The following is a 17,944-nucleotide window of genomic DNA, read 5'->3' as shown; positions in this document are numbered from 1 at the left end:
CATTAAAACCTCACGACATCCCCAGGAGAAGTTGTTATTCCCGTTGTAGACGGGAGGAAACAGGAATTTAGGATAAGGTGGCAGACTGTAAATGTTAGCGTGACTTCTATCTGGTTCTGATTTGCGCCTGAGCTCAGTCCTGTTACTTTAAAGTGCCAGGAACATCTTACTCCTTATCGTCGATACCTTAAGTCCTCAACTGGCCACTGTGTCATCAGAAATCAGACTGGTTTCACAAGATTCTTGTCCCGACAATTTATTGACATAAAAAATATCATCACTCATTTACAGAGCTTTGTGTTCATCTGATCCACCTCCACATCCTTGTGAATTAAACAAGGCAGGCATTGTTTTCTAGTTTTACAGATGAGGAAACTGAGGTTCCTCAGTTTACAGATAAGGAAAAGTGACTTTCCCAAGGTCACACAATGCTACAAACAGTGGAGTCAGAACTGGAACTCCAAGACTCTGGGGACACTCAGAATTCTTTCACTGTACTTGGCTGCCTCTTCAATAAATAAATGAACAAAATAAATAAGTCTTCAAGGGCACCCTGAGGAAGCCCTCAAGCCTGAGTTTCCAGAGGGAGTTCAGTTATTGGACTGGCACCTAAGAGGTTTTTGGCAGAATGGAGGGGTTCTGACTGGTTCCCTGGCTGGAATGCCTACTGGCATGCCACAGAGAGATGCGGGGCCAATGGAGAACTCCAGGGGGCACACCCCAGGCCTGTCACTCCTCCCAGCTTCCTGGCCCACAGACTGGAAACTGGCTTAGCAGATTTCAAACTGACTGTGGGAAAGCCTATGTCCTTTTTGGGCACAGCGTCTGGTAGCTGTCTGAGCAGGACACCACGGGCTGCTGCTAGATGTCCGCGCTCAGCATGAGAAGCAGGCTGGCTCGGTGCAGACATGGCTCATGGCTCTGCTGTCCACTTCCTCCTGGCCCAGCGGCCATCTTGGTTAACACCCAGCATGGAGGGCCTGCCAAAGACTGAGTTCTTATTTCATAGATGGATAACTGAGGCCCTCCAACAAGTGGTGGGACAAGCTGGACACTGAGAGAGCGGGGATCCCAGCCCAGAGCCATGTCCTGTGGGCCTGTAGCTGGGTGTAAGCAGTCCCAATCCTGACCTTCTGAGGCAAAAGAGCTGGTGCTCAGAGGCCACCTGAAGGGCTGAGTCTTGACCAATACCATCAACCATGGTTTCTCTGGTACTGTTAGCAGGATGGTGGGGACAGCTAGGTGGCATAGTGAGTGGCCTGGCCACTGGGGGCTTCATCCCCCTATGGCTCCATAGTGATGGATGATTGGCTGACGAGGGCAGACGCACCTTGAGACCCTCATGACAGGCAGCTCCCTGCCAGAGACTGCCAGAAGGGGGCTTCGCCATGTGCGCTCCCAGGCTGATGGCCAGCGCTGACCATCCCACACATCCAACTTGGTCTCTGCTCCGTCCTTCTTCCACCTAGAAATACTCCTGCAGCAAGGCCCTGAAGCCCCCATCTTCCCAGCCCTCCACCCAGCTGGAGGCCCTGACATGTGGCCGGCCTAAGCGGGAGGCCTGGGTCTGAGCTGACTTCAGCCTGGTGGCCTCACAACTCCAGAAAACCCCATGGTTGCCCTGAGCAACCAATCCTTAAAGGACACAGGAAGAGTTCCAAGGAGGAGGGAGGTCTCTGCTCTGCCCTCCCAAGCCTGTCTATAGGGCCCTGTCAGCAGAGCACCCCAGTGCCACCCACGCACCCTGCTCTAGTTTATCAAGGCAGCCTCCCCCTGCCCTGGGCACCTGAGCCCCTTGTTGGGCTGGCAGAGAAGTGCCCTGACTGGCCTCATGCTTTACTTCTGAGCCCTGGGGCCCCTTCCCGTGGTCCGGGCAGGGCTTGGCTGAGATCGTAAGTGGTCCCTTGGCCTGAGTCACTCATTCGAGTTCAGACTAGAGATCAATGGCAGGGTGACCAGGTCTGAGTCAAAACTGCCCAGGAGACCACCTGGGGCTGCCCCACAGTCCAGAGTGCCAAAATCCCGGGCAAAGCTCCAGTCAGATGCTCCGAGGTCGCCGCCGCTGGGAAAGCCCAGGAGCGGCCACTCCTTGGCTGGTTGGTTCCACTGTCCCGCTGGGGCCCCTGAGGGGGTGAGAGTCGTTCCTGGGGGGTCCTGTTTCAAATAGCCCTTTGCCGGGGCTGGTGGAGGCCACCCTGCCTCGGCATCCAGGCACGTCCTGTATTTGGGGCCAAGGCCCTCTGCTAGGGACAAGTCTTCCTCCAGTGCATCTGTGCATCGGGTCTGCTTCAGGTAGCCCTGGAATGCCACCACGGCTGGGTCTTCTTCCCCAGGCCCTTCCAGTCCTGGGGGGTTGACGTGGCCCAAGGCTGAGCCACCCTGTGCGTCCTTAGGCTGCCCCTCAGAGTTCTGGGCTAGGCCGATGCCACTGTCGTCCAGGCCCTGGCTGTTGCTCCCCGCCTGCTGCTCCCAGCCGGGCCCCGGGCCGGGACTCAGGCTGGGCTCCTGCAAGCAGATCCCGCTGTCCGTGCTGTCGCTGCTGCTCTCCAGCCCCAGGGCTGCCCCCTGCCTCAGGGTCCCCCTGGCCTGGGGCTGGGGGGCAGGGAGGAGGAACTGGGGCTCTTCGGTCTGCAGGGATGGCTTGGTGCTGCCAAAGCCACTGTCTGTGCTGCCGTGCAGTTCTGAGTTCCTCAGCTCTGGGAACACTTTGGGGAGGGCCTCCTCATCCAGGGCATGGATGGCGTCTCTGGCCTCCGGCCAGGGAAGCTGACTGATGAGGCTGAAGGGACTGGGCTCCTTGAAGACCTGGAGAGAAGACAGCAGAGTGAGGTGGGGAGGCGCCTGCAGGCATCCACCCCAGTGTGGCCAGGCGAGGTCAGGGGGCCAGGGGCGGGGCTCAAGGAGGTATTGCTCCGTCGTGGGACCGGAGCCCAGATCACACTGCCACAAGCTCTTTTTGGTTCATTTCCGAATTGAGCTTTCCTCCTAATGCACCTCCCAGGTTGGCTCAAGCCAGACACAGAAGCAGCCTGTGTCCTCAGAGTCCAGCCGGAATGACAGGCAGAGTGGGAGCCTGAACGTTCTCAGGGGCCCCATCAGCGGTGCTTCCCCAACCTGAGAGCAGGCGGCACCTATCCGACAAGTGTGTTCCAAGCTTTTTTGGCTATGATAAGAAACATGTTACATAATAATCCATATATATAAATAGCCTATAAATATATAACTCACATATAAATAATTGAAACCAGTTTCACAAAATAATATTTATCACTACTACCTGAGCACCATGATCTAATCTATCCTACCCTATCCTATCCTATCCTATTTCAATTTTTTAAATGCTGGATGTGAGACACCAAATTAATTTCTTTTCTCCCTGGGTTTTGACTCACACAAGCTCAGGGTGGCTGCATGTGGGACAGTGGAACAAACACAGAATTAGCAGCTGACAAGAACCTGCTCCCCATTCACTGCCAAGGGTCCCAGGAAGTCACTTAACTCCTTTCCCCACCTTGCTCTTCTGCCCTAGGCACAGTGGTGCTCTTTCTGCCCTGGAACACAGCAGCTCAGTGTTGTCTCAGGGCCTTTGCACATGCTACTCCTGTTTGGAATACTCCTCTCTGTACTTTGTGTGGTTCTGTTCCTATCATTCAGGTCTCAGATAAGATGTTTCCTCCTCACAGAGGCCTTCCTGATCACCCCAGCTAAAGCAGTGGACTGGACACTCTCCACGTCAGCTGAGTTTACTTCTCCTGAGCACTTAGTTACTAGAGTTGTGAAAAATTTGTTTTCTGCTGAGCTGCTACATAGCAGGAACTCATAAGGTTTGTTGACTGACTTACTGACTCACTGTTGCACATCTGCCTTCATTCCCTTTGTATGTGATAACTCTAATGCAACTCTTATTGGCTGAGTTCCTATTAATGTCACAGATTGGTGATTAAGGATGTGTATTAGGAGCCAGACTTCATGGCCTCAAATCCCAGCTCTGCTGCTTGTCAGCCATGTCTCCTTGGCCAAATTATTTATCCTCTCTGTGCTTTAGTTTCTCACCTGTAAAATGGAAATAATGACAGTACCTACCTCCTCACATTGTGGTTAATGCATGTAAAGTGCTTAGCATGGTGCCTGGTACATAGAAAGTACTCAATATTTGGTGAATTGAATTTTTCTCCAGTAATGCTCTAAAGCAGTTTTATTATCTATTTCTTAGAGGAGAAAATTGAACCTCAAAAGTTAAATGACTTGTCCAAAGTCCCACAGCAGCAAAGAACAAACCTAGTATTTGTACTCAGCTGTCCTGATTTGAGATCCTTACTTGCCCAATAATACTTAACTTGATATACTGTTGACAGATTCAGTTCCAAGCAGCTAATCAATGGGAACAAGCGAATGAATGTGAAAGTGCTCTGTGTATGTCAGTTATTCATGTAGTCAGTCATGATCATGGTTCTAGAAGCAGGGAATTGGGCTGTATTTATCTTCGGGAGGAAAAACCTCTCAAGGACAACTTAACTCTGATTCAATCATACAAACGTAACAAAAACCAGAGGTTGCTTGGTATCTCCTTTGGCATTTTTGCATCTGTGTCTATTTCACTGATTTGCATTAAAGTGACTAGTTCATACACTGGCCACGCCCCCTCCCCGCCAGGCTGTTCCAAACCCTTAGGGACCAGGGCCACGTTAATCAGCTACATCCCACACACACTTTGCACGGCAAGGGTGCTCAGTAACTGTAGCTCAACTGCCACCTCATTTACCCTCTTCCCAGACGCTTTTCCTGATGCCTGACAATCTCCATCCAGTGCACCAGGACCAGCCCTCTCCTACCCCTCTGCTTCCTGGTTCTCCAGCCCTGGAGGTGGGCCCCGTGGCATACGCATCTGTAAACCACACCCACCCCAGCTGCGGGCCCTGCATGTAGGCTATGTTCAAAGTACTTGTTTAAAAGGTGGTCATTTGTGTTGGTGGCACGGCCTCGCCCCAGAGCACCCAGAAAGGGCTCTCGCAATTAACGGTTCAGCTAGACACAAGGGAGACCTTTATTATCCCCTAAGGCTGTAGGTGCTGCCTGCCCGGTCTCTGGCTCACACCTCTCTTCCCAGGAGCTGGAAATGCAGTTCCTTTTCCTCTGGACAAAGGCCCTAATTAGGCCAGGCAGGCCCACCCCTTCCTCTTCTCTCCCTGCTTCCTCACTTCCTGGATTTCTTACTCATATTAATTCCAGAGGGTCTTTTTTGCTCTCCTTACTTTTCCTAGAGATGCTGGGATCCCTCTAGCAGGTACCCTTCTGGCTGCGAGCTTTCCTGGGCATTCTGCCTCCCTGATGCAGTGGGCCCTTCCCAGCTGAGCCCCCGACCATCACAGCAATGCCCGCTGCAGAGAATGTGGGGCGCAGCCGTGGAGCAGCCTGACTCCCAGGCCAGAGGCAGGTTGAGGTTTGGAATTGTTGTTCAGTGTGCCAAGTGGAGTTTTGGAGGCTGGCTTACCACGAACGCAACATTGCTCAGCTCTGTGCAGCAAAAGGGGGCCGTCTGGAAGGGGTGGTGATGCCAGTGTCCTCCATGAGCCCTCCCCTCCGCATCTCCTCTCCCGCTCTGATGGCAGCCCAGGGCTGGCACTTCAGCCCTTTGCTCCTCCACCAGAGCCCTCATCGCCAGCCGCTGGGGCTGGGAAAGACGGCTCCATCCTGACTCTTGCTGGCTGTGACGCTCTGCATGTAATAATCTCTCTACGCCTCAGTTTCCTTACTTGTAAAAAAGGATAACCATACCTGCCTAGAAGTACCAGCATAGAGGGGCGGGTCCATGGCCAATTACCAGTAAATAGCAACAAAAGGACATGCGGGATTTGGGGCACTCAGTATGTGTGCTATCTGAGCCCTTGAAGGCAACGTTCTCAGCTCCGGGTTTTGTGTTCAAGTCCTCTTTCTGTCCCCACAGTGTGTGACGAAGGCACCCCCTGATGATGTCAGGGCTGGGGGAATGGAGGGCTGGGAGAGAGTGCCCGGCCTCCGACTCGTGGTGTGGCCGGGAAGGACGGGGCTGAGGCCTCCCTGTGACACTCACCAGGACCGCGGGCAGCTTCCCCCGGCGCCGCACGTACAGCCGGAGGGCCAGGCAGTAGGCCAGGGCTCCGCTGAGCAGCAGGACGGAGGTGAAGAAGATGCTGAGGTTGGTCACAGTGAAATCTGCAGGCCCAGAGAGGTGTGTTTGTAGCCTGGCATTGAGGGACATGGAGTGGTGCTTCCCCGGGGATCCTGCAGCCACTCTTAGGAGCCACCTGGTGAGTGGCCCAGGTGACCATCCTCCCAACCTACCTCCAGGCCACAGCTCTAGGCGTGTCTAGGTTCTTGGGAATCCCTGTCTGGCCTTCCAATCTGCCCTGAAGGATTTCCTCACTAGACACACTGACTCTGCTTCCAGCTCTCTGCACCAAACTCACACTCCAGCACATGGACGGTGAGACAGGATGGGACAGTGGGGAAGAACATGGGCTTTGGGAGCAGCCAGATATGTGTTCAAATCCTAGGTCCACCACTTCTTAGCTGTGAAGCTGTAGATAAAGTACTCAGCCTCTCTGAGCCTCAGTTTCCCCATCTATAAAAATGGGAAAAAACTACCCCATAAGATAGCTGTGAAATGCACAGCACTTAACATCTACCAAGTCCTTGACTCTCATTATTAGATCCGTGTAATGGCCTTCGGAGGTACATACTATTATCTCCTTTTTACAGATTAGGATTCTGAGACCTAAGTTTAAGTAACTTGCCTAAGGCCACATACCACATCAGTGGTAAAACCGACATTTGAACCCAGACCTGTATACAAAATTAATTCTTGTATCAGTGAGTAATGTTGAAAAAGCTCTTTGGCTGCCTGACACACACATGGTGCCTTACTCTGCTTAAATGAGAGCAAGGCTTCAATGACAGTGAGCTTGTGAGCATCCTTCGTTAACCGAAATGTGTTGTAGAAATGTAAGGCATCACTACCATCTTTGCCGGAACCTGCCCACCCTGGACTGGGAGCTCCCGGCACACTGACCTGTGGGCATGACTCATCGGGCACATAGGCTATTCTGAGGTGCTAGTTACAGCTTCCTCTGGGCACATCCTGTCTCTCCAGATGGTAAGACCCTACAGGCAGGACTGTGACCTTCATATCCTATGTCCCCTCCCCAGCCGTCCCTTCCCAGCATCTGCCTGAGATCCTGGCACGTATCTGTTGACTTTAGGAGCTGCAGGAGGAGTCAGCTCAGTTCTGCTTTCTCTGAGGGTAAGGAGAAGGCCCTGTGTACCCCCAGTCCCAAGAAAGGACAGCTGAGGAATGTGACAGACAGGAACTGACATGACACACTGAGGGTGGCTGTGGGGGTGCGGGTCGGGGGTCCTGGGAAGTGCAGCTGTGCTCAAACAGAAGCATCTGCAGAATCAGGGGACATGGCTTTGCCGCCACGTCCTAGGAAAGTGCTTATATGCACCGAGCTTCAGTTCCCCCATCTCTAAAGTGGGGATAATCGGAACTCCCTCACAGGGCCATGAGGACGGAGAGCTGTGTGGGGGAGCCCCCAGCACACTGCCTGGCATTGGCAGCCCTCCACAGATACTTTTGGGGTTGTGCGATGCCATCTTTCCCCTCCCTCCCAGAAGAAGCCCTACTGGACTCACACTGTGGGGCGAGCACGCAGCACTCCTCCTGGGACCACAGTCCCTTGTTCAGTCGGGAGCCGACGGATGGTCTCACCTTGACACAGAACTCTCCCTCCTGTCCAGGCGCTGGGAGGCTGAAGTTCTCATGTTTTACCTTCTTGTTTGGGAACTGAAACAGACGACAGCAGCAATAAACAAAACAGCCTCGTTTCATGGCACTTGGAAGCTGCCAGCTGGAGGGGTTTTTCGAGACACGTGACCAGTGTTCTTTTTCTAAGATAACAAACCCCATGTTACCAATGCAGCCCAAGGTCTTTTGGGAGTAACGTGATTTATTTTGTATTAAAAGAGAAAAGGAATGTTTTACAGATGTTGCAGACCTTCCCAGAAGGGGCTGTAATCTACCATTGCAGAGAGGAAAGAGGATGGATTTTGCAGATTCTACATCTCCCACTGCTGGGGTGTCCTTGGGCAATCACATAGCCTCTCGGAGCCTCATTCCCCACTGCAAGGGGACCAGAAACAATAGCTATTCAATGTCGTGTGTGATGCCTGCCACCCAGTAGGCAGCATGTTCCCTGCCACTAGGCAGGAGCATAGGTTTGAGGGCTGAGGTCTTTCAACTCCCCCCTCTGCTGCTGAGACCTCCCTCTACTCTGCTGCCAAGATCCCCAGGGGTGCATGAAAGATGATAGGGGAGCCCAGGAAGCCCAGTCCTGCAACCCTGGGGGGCCCCATACCGTATAGTTTCCTGGCACCTTGCGAACTGCAATCTCGTACTCCCGGAAGTTTGGGAAGATGCTTTCATATGTGTCGCCTGCAGGGGCCACCTTGGGCCTGGGGGGCTGGATTGTCCCAAGGAGGAAACCGTTGTGCTTCTTAAGCGTCACACTACCAACTGTCAGAGTCACTGAGGAGGGAAGCAAGTCTGTGAGCCTTTCAGGCTGGAGAGGGCCTGGCACCCCACCCACGCCAGCCTCTGGGGTCCAGCTTTGCCACCCCAAAACCTGGGCCCCAGGTTTCCCAACCTAGCAGAATGTAAGGACATCCTGAGGAGCATGGTGAATACACAGATGTCCCAGGCCCACTCAAGACACACTAAATCTGAATTTTTGAGGCTGGGCGCCTGGAAGTATTTATTTTAAACACACTCCCCAAGCAATGTTTCTGTAGCCAGCTGAGCCCCGGCCTGCAGGCAGGCATCTGGAAGCCAATGACCATCCAGACTATTGGTTCTGACTCTGAATTTTGTAGAGCAGGCTCAACACACACGCAAAGCATGGTCAGTCCCAGTCTGTGGAAGGGAAGAATCCCACTAATTTGTGGGTTGCCCTCTACTCTTAATTGCAGAGAGAGACTCCCAACTTCTCATCAATAGCACCTTGGCTCTTCAAAGCCTCACACGCTGACCATTGGGAGTTCACCCCTAAAGGGGGAGCGCCTGATCCAAATTCTGCCTACTGCTCACTGCCCTATGCGGAGTGCTGACAGATTCACTTCCTCTCCTGGAACCCTAAAGTACAAAGGCCTGGCCCTCATGACTCAGCTGCCCCAATGCACCCCAGGGCCTCTCTTCCGTAGGATAAACAACTCCAGTTCCCTTTTAGATCTTGAACAACTTGGCTATTTTCATCTAAACCTTCTCCAAAGTCCTGACTAGTGATTTGGGCAAGCAGGTCCCTGGCTCAGAAGCCGGGCTGGCCTGGCAAGCTACGGGAAGAGAGTGAAGTTCTCCACTAGAGCTTCCAGCTGGAAGGGGCCCCAGCAACCATTTTCTAGGCCCAGGGAAGGAAAGGCACCTTCATCCATGGAGAAGCGGGTTTGGGTGGTGGTCCAGTTGGAGTGCTGGCTTCCATCTGCTGCCCGGACTTTAGCTCGGTAACCACTGCTGTGGTACAGGTCGAGGGTCGCCACGGTGAGATCGCAGGACAGCACCAGGGTCTGGCTGCAGCTGGGAACGGACGTCCAGGCCTCCGTTCCATACCTGGGAGATAGCAGCAGAGGGACTGGTAGAGGAATTTGTGCTCAAAACTACCTCTTTGCAAGGAAAGCAAGAGGCCAGGAGAGAAAGCTCCCCGGTGGTATAGCCCTCAGGGTATTTCCTCCAGTCGAGGGCATCTAACTGCAAGATCTCCCTTGGTTCTGGGGCCGTGTATCAGTATCTCTGTGGGCTAGAAGACTCTTAGATGGGAATATGAGTAGCTCGAAATCCCATCTCCCCCTGGAAGACTTGCTGCCGTCTGCAGCGCAACCTGATTTCTCTCCCTTCCCAGCTACATTTGCGGTCCTTAGGGTTTCCTGGTTCTCCAACTGTATTATGGATACTTTTCCTATTTTTCCAACAAGGTGGAAAAATCTTGAGGGTGAAGGCCGTACCTCGGCCTTCTCACCCCAGGACTCCTAGCCCACTGCTCGACATGTATGAGACTCAGTACTTGCCAGCTGATGGGAACATGCCAGGGTCCTTCCTGGCATCACTTCAGTAACAGGGCCAGAGGACTAGAAGGAGATGAACCCGCACCCTCCCTTCCCACCTCCCTCCTTTCTCCATCTTCCCCTTTCCTTACCGCAGGAGCTCCACTTCATAGAGGGTGCTTTCAGACTGGTTCGGGATGGGCATCCAGTGGAGTGTGTGGTGGAAAAATTCTGCTTCAAACCACACAGATGGAGGGCGGGGCAGTTCTGTCCCCAGGGAGAAGAGTGTCATTACCCTTTCTCTTAACGGCAGAAAGCGACTCCCAACTTTTCATCAATAGCATCAATAATGATGACGGGGACGGTGGCAAACGTTTCAACAACTCCCATCTATTAAGCACTTTACTATGAGGTGGGCAATCTGCTAAATACTTTATATATATCGTCTCACTTAATTATCACGACAGCTCTCGAGGTAGGCATTTATGAGCCCACTGCTACAGGAAAAGAAATGGAGGCTCAGAGAGGTTAAGTGACTTGCCCAAGACCAATGGAGCTAGTAAGGGGCACCGTGGGCTCTTGAATCCAGAAGTGTCTGATTCTAGAGCTAATGCTGTGTCCTTAAATCACGGTCCTGTGCTATCTGTGATCAGAAGCAGAAGTGGCGGCTGAGCAGAGCCGAGCTGGGCCTGAGGCATCCCAGACGGGAGAGCAGGGACTGAGGGCCGCGGTGTGTCTGCAGCGAGCTCTCAAAGGAGCCAGTCCCTGGCTCTGCCCGGTCCCTGCCGGCTCCAGCCTCATCCCAGCGGCTGCTCCCATCCCCACCCCTGGTCCCCACCCTGGCCCCAGCCCCAGCCCAAGTTCCCCTCTCAGGGGTTCTTTGGGTACAGAGATTTCCTGCTTGTTGGCATCTGCCTGTTTGTCTTCACAGGTCTCCAGGGCAGTGCCAAGTGGAGCACTTGCCCCGTTCCCCAGCTTCTAGAAGGGCTTTACCTACAACACGATGCCCGAGATAAGAATAGACAGAATGAAGCAGCTCTGGCCCCTGCTGGGTTGAGGACATTTCCCGAAGAACCAGCACCCCTGGCCCCAAGGTGAGACACTGAATCCCCAAGCCCATCTCCATCTCCTGCACTCCTACCCTCACCCCCAAACACACACTGTTCACTGTGGGGCACTCCACCCTCAGGAGCCTCACACCAGCAGTTGCCAGTGTGACTTGGGAATATTATTTAACCTTGCTGAACCTGTTCTGTCATTTGTAAGGATGAAATACATACATCTATTCTGACTCTTGCCAATCAAGGGCAATGTACCCACAGTCAGTTCCTCTTCTCTCTGACTCTATCCCTTCATGTCTCTGACAGCAACGGTCTCAGGCTTCCCTTGTTCTCTAACTTCTCATCATCTCTCGAATAATGCCTTTTTTCTGTCATTCTCACTCAGCACATCTGTCCCTGTCCTTTGCTTGCTTTCTTGTACTGTTTTCAATTCTCAAGTACGTGTCTTGATTTCAAAACATTAGGTGGAAAGTGAGAAAATGAAGCTGGCCTTTGCGGTGTGGGGTTCTCGGTCCCCAGCTCGGCTTCCGATCATGTGAGTGGCTGACTGCGTGTTTTACTGTGTGTTTCGGCGTCGGGTAGCGGCGGCTGCAGCCCCGCTCTCCCTGGCTCTGCTCTCGCTCCCTGAGCTCCCGGCCCTTTCATTCCCTCTCCTGGGCGTTGCGTAGACTTTCCAGGACGGCCGGCGGGTCAGCCCCCCCGGGCCAAGGGGTCGGCGCAGGGAGGGGGGTGCACACGAGGGGCCAAAGCAGGCGCAGGAATGGTCGGATGGGGTGATGGGCGATCATCGGGGAGAAGAGCGGGGCTGGACGAGGGGGCAGGGGGCAGAAACAGGTGAAGCGGAGGGCTGGGAGGGGTGCGAAGTCATTCCCGGGAGGGAAGGGCAGTCCCATCGTTTGAACCAGAAAAAAAGAAGCCAGGGTTAAATGTATGGCTTGCAGGGGGAGGGGTGGGCAGAGTTGGGAGTTCAACTTCGTTCAACTTCCCGTCCCTCCCCCAACCCCGCCCCCGGTTTTCCTTCATTTCCACACGGGTGAGCCTGAGACCCAGAATGAGGGGTGTTCGGGAGGAGCCAGATAGTGGGTGTCCCTCTCTCCGTGGGACGCAGAACTTTAATGTAGGGGCGACGACGGGCGAGGGGCGGCCGGGGCGGGAGCCGGGTCTGGACACCCCAGCCCCGCGGGGCGGGCGCGGAGAGGGTGGTGCAGCGCCGGGTCCTTACCTTGCGCGCGAGAGCCGAGGAGCGCCGCCAGCAGCACTACCAGGCGCGGCACCATGCTGGGCGCCCCGCATCCTCCGCGGAAGGCGCCCGAGCCCGAGCCGGCAGCGCGCTTCCAGCCGCAGCTCTGCCCTGCGGGGACTGGAGGCTCCGGCTGGCTGCCCGGCCGCCCCGCCCCGAGACTTGCGTCATAGGGCGGGGCCACGAGACGCCCCGCCCCCGAGGCCGAAGTGCCGGGGAGCTGGGGCCGGGCTGTGCGGAGGATGCGGGGGCAGGGCGGCCCCGGGGCGGATGCGGAGCTCCTGCCAACTTCCCCTCCCCGCTCTTAGGGGCCTAGGGCGGTTGCGGGAAGGGGTCCGAGCAGCCTGGAGGGGTGTGTGTGCCCGCGCTCGCGCTGGGGAGCAGATGGCGAGGGACAGCCTCCCTCCTTTGGGTGTGGAACGTGGGGTGGTGTCAGAACCGATTTAACCAAGCGAATAGGATTGAAATCGGAGCTGTGGGGGCCACTCACACTAAGGGAAGGAGATTGTCCCACGCACTCAGGACACGTGTGCTAGGACACGTGTGCAACTCTCGGTGTTGCCCCAGGACCTTGGTGTTTACAGCTCTGCGCTAAACCAAACGGTTAGGCAAGCAGCCCTGTACCTAACTTAATATTTTCCGAGGGGTGCCCACAACGGCTCTCAGCCCATTTTGGTTTTCCCCGCTTGCCTGAAATCTCACATTTAGAGCTATTTTTTCCTGGAGGGTAATAGCAGTCCCTGCCTCTCACATTTGTGTGTCATTCGTAAGGGAATGGGAGACAAACTTCGGCCACTTCGCTTTTGTTGGACATCACACGTGTTTCACAGTATATGTGTTGAGTTGGGGGGGGCGGGGGAGTGGCAGGTCCTGAGTCTGAGGTCTGTCTCGGGACTAGGAAGATCTCACTTGATGATGGTCCGTGAAGGTCAGGGATGCCCCAGCTGCGTGGATAGCTTTATGCAGGCCCAACAGGATACATGGTCTGTCAGAGGGCCACCCTAAGTGGAAGCTCTTACTGCCACATCCTCAGATCCTCAGCTGGGAGGAAGGGTTCCAGGGATTTTAAGGTGTGGGTATGTTTTTTGCACTGTCTGTCGCTCAGCTGAGAGATTAAGAGCATCTTATTGCTCGGAAGTACCCAGGCATGACCCGAGGTGTGGCTGCCTTCTGAAATGACTTCTTAGTTCCTACTGACCTTTTTAAGGAGGAGTACACTGTGGTGTTTATTTCTGAACTTGTCTTTACTTTCAGTTTTTTTTTATTGAGTTATAAGAGTTTAAAAGTGTTACCCCATTACTGTTTTGAAGGTGGATCAGGATTCTTCATTCATATGACAAACATTTACTGCGCACTCATGATGAACTGACACTGAATTGAGGCTGAGGGTAAAACAGCAATCTAAACAAGGACCCTGCCCCCGGGAAATCTAAACTTAGAGACAGAAAATGAACAGAGATTTTAATATGCTGTGGCAAGTGTACTGGGAAGGTTAATGCGGGCTAGCGTGGGGACACAGGAAACAGGCACTTGATCACAACTGGGGTGGGGGATAGGGAAGGCTTCCTGGAGGAGGTGAGCTCTAAGCTGAGACTTGAGGGAGGGCATGGGAGACAAACTTTGACTAGGATGTAGGGTGAAGAGCAGATAGAGAGGGTGTTCCAGACAGAGGAAAGCACAGAGATGGGGGAATATGGCATTTTCAAAGAATCCTGCAAAGTGGGCAAGTTAGCATTCCTACGTTAAGATGAGAAAATCACCACGGATAACAGAGGTTGCTGTTTTGCTCGGCGTAGAGCCAACATTTGACAGTGGGCTGCTCCACGGCATCCTGCTGCCTCACCGAGAGCACCCAGGAGAGGAGTTATGCTGGACGTGTGATGACCAGTGTGGGCCTTTTAGTTTTGAAAGAAACCCATGCTTGTTTAGTTTGTATTCAGTTATTCATTCTCAGTGTTCTGGGAAGTTCACACTAAGGTTCTGAGATGTCTCATGTTCATACCAGTATTGGGATGGACAGTAGAAATTATCATAGTCATCTTTGGCTTATTCAGCTCTCACTGTATCAGGCACCATGCTGAAAACATACTGAAGCAGAGATTGGTTAGATGCTTAGCAATCCACTTCCTCTTCCTGGACACACAGGGCAGCTAAATTTCCTGGCTGTGATTAGGTGGAATATGCGACTGGGTTTTAACTAATGTAAAGTTGACTTGGTGGGCGCCACTCCTGGCCAGGCCTCTTTACTGTTCTGCAAATACTCCCCTGTCCTGAATGGGGGCTACGCAGGGAATATATCCAATTGGCAGCAGCCTGTGACGTCACTTAGGAGGGAACTCCTGTCTAGCCACTGAGATTTTGGGATTTTTGTTATAGCTAGTGTTAACTACCCTGATGAATGTGCAAACATTGTCTCATTTAATTCGTATTACCACCTTGCAAGATTGGCATCATTATCTGTGTTTTACAGATGGGAAGTGGGGTCCGAGGTGAAGTCACTAGTCTGCATCACTCAGCCAGTGAGTGGCAGAGCTGCACTTATAGCCCAGGTCTCCGTGTCCCCAGAGCTCACACTTTTATCACCAGAGAAGCAATGGTCTTCCCGGTCTTGGAAGAGCTCTTGGAGAAGACAGATGTCCAGCGAGTTGAGAGAGAGGAGAGGGAGGGCAGGGGAAGGAAGAACGGCTCAGGGCCGAGTGCTGTGGGCAGAGGGAGGATGGTGAGCCCCGGGGAGCCTGTGGGCAAAGCTGGGCAGACGTCTTGCCCCCTTGGTCGCAGTGGGAAATTTGTTACAGTTCCAGATGGTTCCATTGTCTCATTTTCGCTTTCCTTCATCTTGGTCTTCAGGGTGCGGCTGCTACATGGGCATGCCTGGCGGGGAGGGCTGGCATCTGAGTGGGCAGGAAGCCCGCGCTCCAGTGTGGTGACAGGCGCAACTTGCAGTTTCTGTGGCTGGACTGGTGATTAGGGAAGTTCCAGGCCTTGTGATCACTGTGTCAGAGATACACACAACGGGGAGAGACCTAGATAGAACCGATCCAGAGAAGGAAACAGAGAGAGGGAAGCTGCCTGGGGACCCTCGGAACCACTGGGTGCAGGAGAATCACAGGTGGAAGGGGAAGGGGCCACCCGGGGCCAGCCCCAGCCCCAGAAGGAACCTGATTAATGTCCACACGCCTCCACTTCCTGCCTGACTCTCCCTGCTGAGGGTAGTAAGGGCTTGGAAGGGACCGGCCTCCCTTCCGAACATCTCTCTGCTCTGTTTAGGTGGTGACTTGGGCTTGCGTGGGGAGTTTTTGGAATCTTAGCTGGGTAGATGATAGGCACCCCTGAGGGGTTCGGGCAGGAGGGAATCACACAGATCTGCATCTGAAATAGACCAGTAAGCAAGAGTGTGGGGATGACTAGCCAGGGTGACTCTCAAGGTAAGCGGCAAAATCAAAATCCCCGCCTCCTGACTGAAGCTTAGCTCTGCCTGACAAGCCACTGTGGCCAAGCCTGTGGAACGATGAAGATACCGTGAGTGTCATGCATGTCAGCCTTGAGGACAGAGGGAGAAGTAGGGACCTCCCAGGTGGGGGGGCCTCCCCTGCTAATTCCCTTGAAGCAGCAGGGGCTGAGAGCTTTCCCACGCCTACAGCTCTACCTGGGCCACCATTCTTGGTCAGTGACCAAGGTTCACAAGGCTGCTGGGAGGACCCTGTGGGCCTGAGAAACGGGAGCCCTAGTCGGCCCCAGCTTGGCCACCTCCTGCTGCGTGCCCTCGGACCGGTCCCTTTACCTCTACTTGCCATTGATAAGATTGGAACAATTGTAACTTTCCTAGGCTGTTATAAGGCCATATACAAAAGTGTTTGACAACTGATGAAGGCTTCCCAATTAAGAAGGGGGTGCGGGGTAGTGGTGAGCAGTAGAAAGGCCACACACCGACTGGAGGGAGCCAGGCCCCTTCTCCCGTTGTCCATGTGCACTTGGTCTTGGTCTCTCCAGGCTGCATGTTGTGCTGAGCCCCACCCCGTCCTAGGGTGACTGGGCCCTTTGGCTGTACTTGGGACCCCTCCCTGGTCCAAGGTGATTCCTAAGAAAATCGCCTCATCGGGAAGGGTGAGGACCTAGTCTCTTGTCATTTGTGAATCTGGGATGCAGGAAGCTAAGAAGAGAACATTGAAAAGAACATCCCATGTTATTTCAAGAAACAGCTGTGTCTTCTTTCTGTAGGCCAGATGACTGACTGCTTCAGCTTTTAGTGGTGTCATTTCCCTTTAATTCTAAACTTAACAGCAGTGCAGCCCCCATCCCATCCCGAGGCAGGAATTCTGTGTGCCTTCGCAGATAGCTTGTGGTTTCTCCCCAAGAAGCCTCACAGGCCCAGAGCCATCCTGGTGGTCTCACCTCTTAATGTCTCCTTTTGGTAGCCTCTGCCTGTGGCTCTTTACTTCAAGTGTGGACGGAGGGCCCATAACTTTAAAAGTTGCTGCTGGAGGCATGTGGAGAAATAGTTTATAGCTACTTCAGGCAGCAGCCACTCGGAGCTCCCACTAGTTCGGTCCAGTTCTGCAAACCTTCCTGAAGCTTCTGGCAGTCATTGTGGCAGGGAGAGACCAGCTAACGCCCCACCTTTGGGAATCTCCAGGCCTCTCTGAACGCCTCTTGCCCCCAGAGCAAGGAGGGGCCTTCCTTCCGTTGCTCAAAGCCCTCTTCTTCTTCTTCTGTTTTGTCTTCACATGATTCACAGCAGGAACATCAATATCCTTTGAGGGAAATTCCTAGGCCCATCCCAAGGTAGAGCCTGGCTCCGAGGGCCCACGTAGGGCTGGCCGCTGGCATAGACCCTTATCTGCCTTACGCCTAGATCACAGCGCAGGAGAGAAAGGAGCTTCCCAGGGTGGCTCCTGCCCTCCCCCTCCTGCCCTTGTCTGGGCTCCTGCTCTTCTGTGAGTGACACTGGGACAAAGAACAATGATTTTTCCGATGTGGGAGGGAACAGCCTAAACTCCGACTCGGGGAAAACCATTTCTCTAGCCCCCCAGGGCCACGGTTCTGCTAAGGAGGTACTCAGTTGACAATGCCTAACAAAACCCCCAGCACCCCAGTCTGAGGCAGCTGCCTGGGACCCACTGTTGATGTCGGGAGCTTTGTCCAGAATGATGGGCATGCATTTACTTTACGGTGACGTGGCTAAGGCAGTTCATCCAGGGCAGAAGGAGGCTCCCACCTAAAGACAAATCCTCATTACCCCTCTGTGATGTAGGAATTGCCTGAAACCCTTTGCATTATAGTTTTTAATTTCAAGAATGTAAAGCTTCCCATCCCACTGTACCTCTAGTAGCAGCAAGGGTCCTGGGTGGGAAGAACTAGGCCTGGGGTCCAAGCCCCAGGCTGTCAACTGTTATCTGTGACAAGTCGCAAATTCCCCAGGCCTCAGACTTCTTAGCTGCAAAACGAGAGGGCTACCTCTTCTTCCAGCCCATCGGGTGTTGAGAGGGTTTACATGCACAGACGTTTGCTAAGCGCCCTTGACAAGGCACTGACCTCATCACATGCATGTACTTTCAGGGGATTTAAACCTGCCGTA

General features: G+C 53.7%; 1 protein-coding gene across 2 annotated transcripts; it reads right to left on the bottom strand.

The window, feature by feature from the left end:
- Positions 1-240: 240 nt before the first annotated feature.
- Positions 241-12,511, bottom strand: IL10RA (interleukin 10 receptor subunit alpha). 2 transcript variants are annotated; one of them, XM_036919888.2, is made up of 7 exons: positions 12,352-12,511; positions 10,221-10,335; positions 9,453-9,637; positions 8,394-8,563; positions 7,672-7,822; positions 6,071-6,192; positions 241-2,805 (listed from the first exon to the last, which is right to left on the bottom strand). In XM_036919888.2, exons 1-7 carry the CDS (start codon positions 12,404-12,406, stop codon positions 1,915-1,917), a joined length of 1,689 nt encoding a protein of 562 aa, XP_036775783.2. In that variant the 5' UTR covers positions 12,407-12,511; the 3' UTR covers positions 241-1,914. The 2 variants fall into 2 exon arrangements, with proteins under 2 accessions (XP_036775783.2, XP_036775784.2); XM_036919889.2 differs by having other exon boundaries at positions 8,412-8,563.
- Positions 12,512-17,944: the final 5,433 nt, after the last annotated feature.

This window comes from Manis pentadactyla, chromosome 13 (assembly GCF_030020395.1).
Source record: "Manis pentadactyla isolate mManPen7 chromosome 13, mManPen7.hap1, whole genome shotgun sequence".
Taxonomy (NCBI): Eukaryota; Metazoa; Chordata; class Mammalia; order Pholidota; family Manidae; genus Manis; species Manis pentadactyla.
Note: the sequence above shows the minus strand (reverse complement) of the source record. Positions and strands in the feature narration are given on the sequence as shown.

Excerpts from the sequence above, each read along its gene's own strand:
- IL10RA (XM_036919888.2), bottom strand. The coding sequence starts at position 12,406 with ATGGTGCCGCGCCTGGTAGTGCTGCTGGCGGCGCTCCTCGGCTCTCGC. Across the intron at positions 10,336-12,351 it reads CCTCGGCTCTCGCGCGCAAG|AACTGCCCCGCCCTCCATCT; the intron begins GTAAGGACCCGG and ends CCCTGGGGACAG. Across the intron at positions 9,638-10,220 it reads TATGAAGTGGAGCTCCTGCG|GTATGGAACGGAGGCCTGGA; the intron begins GTAAGGAAAGGG and ends GCTATCTCCCAG.